Here is a 6,622-nt window from a genome sequence, read left to right on the forward strand (position 1 = left end):
CTCTTTTGGTCTCAGTTTCCTCATCAGTGGTATGAAAATAATCATATGGCTGCTATGAGGATTAATGAGATAATATATGAAGAGTGTTTAGCTTGTAAATAAATAGTAGTCCTCAATAAATGGTAGCAAAAAATGTTAGTGTTAGACACAGTATGGAGAATACACTGCAGAGGATGAGACTAGTGTGCAGAGAGTATGGTAAATCAATCTGTTTTAATAGGGATCTGTTTCAAAAGTCAAGAGGAAAGTTGACAGTGCCCTAGATTCAGATGGCAATAGTGGAAGTACAGATGGATTGGGGAGATTCTTAGGAAGGAGAATCACCTGGTTAAAGATTGGATATGGAATAAATGTAGTGATAAGGTTAGATGAATCCCTAGTTTCCTGCTTGAGTGTCAGGGAGAGAGTCATGGCACTTAATGAGAAGGGGAGTTCAGACTCCAGAGCGAATCATCAATCTTCCACATTTTTCTGAGACAGGAACCAAAGGTATATGTAGGTTGAAGATGAGAAAAATTGGCAACATAGGTGGCATAAGCCAACTAGAAATAGTCAACAACCCAACTACAGGCAAAGAGAAACAGAGACAGGGGCAGAAGCAGAGACAGAGAAGGAATGTACTCCGACTTTAGCTCTTCGATTCAGCATTTTTCTGTTAGTGGCTTCTTAGGTTGTTCTCCTTTCTTAAAATTCAGAAATGTCACAGATTGTCCACAGCAAGCTAAATATTTCCTGAGATAACTTATATTTCTCCCCTACTGAAAACAAATTCCCCCATCTCCACCCTACCATGGGGATTTTACATTTGTTACCAGATTTGGGGCAAACTCATCCTATTTTCCCTTCAGTGTGGAGAAGAGATTTTGGAAAGCAGACCTTGCAAATCTCTAAGCTCACAATAAACCGAATTGGAGAGGCATAAAAACTGACAGGAAAAAAAGGTATGAACTTGATCTCTAGCTTGCTGTTCTGGTTTAATAGGTTTCTGTTATTTAACACAGAGGTGTGAATGGAACATCCCTCTTTAGTAAGTGAAACTTTCTGCACCAGTGAAGCAGGAACAAATACCCATGTCTATAAAGTACAAAAGTGGAAGTGTGATTTGGGTGGGTGTGAGATGTTCTCAGTTCTTGGAATTGTAGTGCACTTGACACATCTTCCCTTGCTTTCTCACAGTTTTTGCATGGATAATATACAATGCAGGAACATCGCCAATAATGAAGTCCAAGTGGGTTTTAAGGAGGTATAGATGGCATGTGTGGGGACAGGTGTTTAGTTATATCATAACAGCCTAAATAGATTAATCCTAGTGTTATAACATTATAAAGTCCTAATATGGGATAGAAAGTTTCTTCTATAATGTGACCTCCAGATATGATAAGCTCCATTTTGTCAAGTAGTTCCTCCTAAGCAGAGAGAAACAAGTGGTGTAGTGGAAATAGCATACACTTTGGAGAAAATAAAGCATAAGAGTATCTCCCATTTTTTATTTTCTAGGTTTGTTATTCCAGAAAACATACTACATCTCTCTGAACCTCAGTAACCTTATCTGCACTACAAGAGTAATAATAGTACCAACCTCTGGTGATGGCTGTAAGAATGAAATTGGATAATGCATGTGAAAAATTTCATTGCAGATTCTAAGGTGTATTGCTGATAGTCACACTATGATAATTTATCTTTTCACCTGTGAATAAATCTCCACCTTCAGTTCAAAGTCATACATACATAAGCAAGATGACTGCATGATTTTTTAGGACATATCACAAGCCAAATACCAAGGATGAAATATTAGAGGAGGGGAAGTGAAAATACTCTTTAGAATAATGGGAGGTCAGAATGCTGACTCTTCTATATGTGAATTAATCATATGGGGTTCTGCTTTTAATTCACACTACTATTATTTATTTTATTATATTATTTTTTAATTTTTTAATGGAGTTAGATTTGTCAACATATAGTATAACACCCAGTGCTCATCCCGTCAAGTGCCCCCCTCAGTGCCTATCACCCAAACACCCTGTCCCCAGCCCACCTCCCCTTCCACTACCCCTTGGTCATTTCCCAGAGTTAGGAGTCTCTCATGATCTGTCACCCTCTCTGACATTTCCCACTCATTTTCTTTCCTTTCCCTTTTAATCCCTTTCACTATTTTTTATATTCCCCAAATGAATGAGACCATATAATGTTTGGCCTTCTCCGATTGACTTACTTCACTCAGCATAATACCCTCCAGTTCTATCCATGTTGAAGCAAATGGTGGGTATTCATCATTTCTGATGGCTGAGTAATATTCCATTGTATATATGGACCACATCTTCTTTACCCATCCTTCTTTTGATGGACCCCGAAGCTCCTTTCACAGTTTGGCTATTGTGGACATTGCTGCTATTATAAACATTAGGGTGCAAGTGTCCCGGCATTTCACTGCATCTGTATCTTTGGGGTAAATCCTCAGCAGTGCAATTGCTGGCTCATAGGGCAGTTCTATTTTTAACTCTTTGAGGAACCTCCACACAGTGTTCCAGAGTGGCTGTACCAGTTCACATTCTCACCAAAAGTGTAAGACGGCTCCCCTTTCTCCACATCCTTTCCAACATTTGTTGTTTCCTGTCTTGTTAATTTTCCCCATTCTCACTGGTGTGAGGTAGTATCTCAGTGTGGTTTTGATTTGTATTTCCCTGATGGCCAGTGATGTAGAGCATTTTCTCATGTGCTTGTTGGCCATGTCTATGTCTTCCTCTGTGAGATCTCTGTTCATGCCTTTTGCCCATTTCATGATTGGATTGTTTTTGTTGTTGTTGTTGTTGTTGTTGTTGTTGTTGTTTTTTGCTGTTGAGTTTATTAAGTTCTTTATAGATCTTGGATACTGGCCCTTTAGTAGGTCATTTGGAAATCTCTTCTCCCATTCTGTAGGTTGTCTTTTAGTTTTGTTGACTGTTTCTTTTGCTGTGCAGAAGCTTTTTATCTTGATGAAGTCCCAGTAGTTCATTTTTGTTTTTGTTTCCCTTGCCCTCATAGATGTATCTTGCAAGAAGTTGCTGTGGCCAAGTTCAAAAAGGGTGTTGCCTGTGTTCTCCTCTAGGATTTTGATGGAATCTTGTCTCACATTTAGATCTTTCATCCATTTTGAGTTTATCTTTGTGTATGGAAATTCACACTACTATTACCTGGAATAGAACTGAAAATGGTATATGAAATCATTCTGCTACATATGAGGAGAATCTAAAAGAAAATCACTTCTTTGTTTTATAAACTTATTTAAAACAATACAAAACAGAAACAGTTAAAGCAGCTAAAATGTTATTTCACTTAAGAACAACCTAGCAGGACACATTCTTGCAATATGAACAGAAGCTATGCTTGTAAAATTTGTTTTGGGAAGGAAAACAAATGAAAAGAAGGGTGTGTATGAGGATTAGCCACCTTGTACTCCCCTTTGAAGCCCCACATCTTCTGTTTAGTAGTTTTGTGGCCTTAATAAACCTCTCTTTTGGCCTTACTTCTTCTATATGCGCTATGTGAAGGCTGAATTAAATGATTTTTTAAAGGTTCTTTCCAGTGTAAAATTCTACAGGAGTGTTAAAGTAAAATAATGAAGTTGTTGCTTTCTTATTTGCATGCAATATGTGTAAATACTTAACCAGAACTTGAGGAGTCCTAAAGATTACTTTATATTCACCATGTTCTCTATATATTACATAATGAAAAACACACTGAAGCATAAAATAAGATTAATGACATTCATAATGTTTTTCTTCTTATGATGATTGTTTTAGTGAAAAAGTATTAAGCATTAAATTGTTTCCAAAAAATATTTTGTGACCTATTTTACTGGTGCTCTAATCAATGTTTACTGTGACTGTTGGATAATCTGCCATGTCTGTGGTGTCACACCAGTACTGAATTCTTAGGGAAAAATTAATCTCTTCCCTTGAAGTTCACTAAGGGAAATTCCTAGTTCAGCTTCTATATTCTCATATTAATAGATTTTTTTCATATAAATTGGAATAAGACCTAAGCTGAGAGAGAAAGACAAAGTGCACTTATGCTAATGTAATAGAATCATAAGAAGGTAGTGTTCCCAAGTCCTGAAACTCAGCCAGTATATTGGGAATGCTGGCTAAAAACTCAGGGCCATTTTCCAAGTGCTATAGTACTCAAGGTAGGAAGTCAGAGCCCAAAGGATAAGAAAGGGGTTGTAAAAGGTGAGGCTGGATTTCTATTATTGCAATTGTAAATGAGCAGAGCTTGAGGCAAGGAAAATTTGGAGGCAAAAGGAACAGACTGAAATGCCATACCCTTTTTGTTGTGGTAAGAACAATAAGCTAAATATTTCATGACATCCTTGCCTATAAGACATGAGTTTAACAATTTGAGAGGGCAGTTTGGGAACAATTCCATGGTTGCCTGATTCATTAGGTGACCTTGGATCAGTAGTATATCTTCCTTTAGCATCTGCTGCTTCATCTGGAAATAGGCCTTTTCTAATTTTAATATTGTTACTTTCAATATAAAAAGGAAACTGGGTGTTGGCTATAGAACTGGTTAGTAATTATCCTCTTTTTTTCTTTGATTAAACAGGGATTATAAATCCACAGCCTACCTTGATGAGTATACTGAAATATTCAAGATGTATAGCAACAGTACCAGCAATGTTGAGACTGACTGCAGTGCTACTAATGTGACATTTCAGAACTCCCTCTATGCAACCACCTACATCCTCATATTCATCCCTGGTCTTCTGGCCAACAGTGCAGCCTTGTGGGTTCTGTGCCGCTTCATCAGCAAGAAAAATAAAGCCATCATTTTCATGATCAACCTCTCCGTGGCTGACCTTGCTCATGTGCTGTCCTTACCCCTCCGGATTTACTATTACATCAGCCACCACTGGCCCTTCCCAAAGGCCCTTTGCTTGCTGTGCTTCTACCTGAAGTATCTCAACATGTATGCCAGCATTTGTTTCCTGACATGCATCAGCCTTCAGAGATGTTTCTTTCTCCTCAAGCCCTTTAGGGCCAGAAACTGGAAGCGTAGGTATGATGTGGGCATCAGTGCTGCCATCTGGATCATCGTGGGAACTGCCTGCTTGCCATTTCCCCTTGTGAGAAGCACATACTTGGGCAACAAGACTGAGTCCTGTTTTGCTGATCTTGGTTATAAGAAAATGAATGTAGTGGCTTTGGTTGGAATGATTACAGTTGCTGAGCTGGCAGGATTTGTGGTCCCAGTAGTAATCATCGCATGGTGTACTTGGAAAACTACTATATCCTTGAGACAGCCACCAATGGCTTTCCAAGGAATCAGTGAGAGGCAGAAAGCACTGCGGATGGTTTTTATGTGTGCTGCAGTCTTTTTCATCTGCTTTACTCCATATCATATTAACTTTATTTTTTACACTATGGTGAAGGAAACCATCATTAGTAGTTGTCCCATTGTCCAAAGCACACTGTATTTCCACCCTTTTTGTCTATGCCTTGCAAGTATCTGCTGTCTTTTGGATCCAATTCTTTATTATTTCATGGCCTCAGAGTTTCGTGACCAAATATCTCGCCATGGAAGCTCTGTGACCCGTTCCCGCCTTATGAGCAGGGAAAGTGGTTCATCAATGATTAGCTAAAAATAAAGTAACTTTTCAATTATGACTTAAACTATGTTTCCTAGCTTTTCCCAAAAGATATAGTGACCAGCCAGACAATTTGTTTAATGGAAATTTGGGAACAATGGAAATCTTCTTGGGTGATAGGTGTGGTCAAAGGGATGTAACGGGAGAGGCAGTGTGTAAGAAATGTGGGAGAGGTAGGGAAGATAGAATTTGCCTGTTTCCTCTTTGAAATTCAAGATACTTTCTTAAGAGACCTAGCTCAAGTTTTTACAGATATTTTCATCCAAATGAAAACTGGATATTTTATCTTAAACATTTATTTAGTAAATATATTGTTACTAAGATAGAATAAATACATAAATCTTGGGCAGCCCTGGTGGCCCAGTGGCTTAGCGCCGCCTTCAGCCCAGGGTGTGATCCTGGAGACCTGGGATCGAGTCCCACATCAGGCTCCCTGCATGGAGCCTGTTTCTCCCTTTGCCTGTGTCTCTGCCTCTCTCTCGCGCGCGCTCTCTGTGTCTCTCAAGAAAAAATAAATAAAGTTTTTAAAACAATAGTGAATCTTTTTCTAAACTGTAAAAGTAAATATTTTTTATATGAAGACTTTTATTTGTGAATGACAGTTACATTCTTTAGCCTTTCTAAGAGATAAAAGGGGAATGGCAATTGAAGTAATGTGTGCATAAATTTCAGGGCCACAAACCTAATACTTAATAAAGGGCATGGAAATTTGTTCATTCACTGAAAATGTATTGGATGCCTATTGTATTCTGGGTTACCAATTTCTTGGGTACTTTCACAATAGAGCAAACATCTCATCTGGCCCTTCTAATAAACTTGTGGAAGTTTCCAATACAAATGAGTAAGTAGAATCTCAGAGAAGTGAAGTAACTTGCCTGAGGATAAATAGTGGTGAGCTAAAATCTGTCCTGTATACACCAGATATGCTTAAGTTATTCCTTTTATATGTGTTGTTACTTTTACTAGATCAATATTATACTTGACTTAAATGGTGAA

At 38.2% G+C, this 6,622-nt stretch overlaps 1 protein-coding gene across 1 annotated transcript; it reads left to right on the top strand.

Annotated features, from left to right (window-relative positions):
- The first annotated feature begins 4,600 nt into the window (after positions 1-4,600).
- On the top strand, positions 4,601-5,816 carry P2RY10 (P2Y receptor family member 10). Its single transcript, XM_055338688.1, has one exon. The coding sequence runs from the start codon at positions 4,634-4,636 to the stop codon at positions 5,618-5,620; it is 987 nt and encodes a 328-aa protein (XP_055194663.1). The 5' UTR covers positions 4,601-4,633; the 3' UTR covers positions 5,621-5,816.
- Positions 5,817-6,622: the final 806 nt, after the last annotated feature.

Source organism: Nyctereutes procyonoides, unplaced genomic scaffold, assembly GCF_905146905.1.
Source record: "Nyctereutes procyonoides isolate TBG_1078 unplaced genomic scaffold, NYPRO_anot_genome, whole genome shotgun sequence".
Taxonomy (NCBI): domain Eukaryota; kingdom Metazoa; phylum Chordata; class Mammalia; order Carnivora; family Canidae; genus Nyctereutes; species Nyctereutes procyonoides.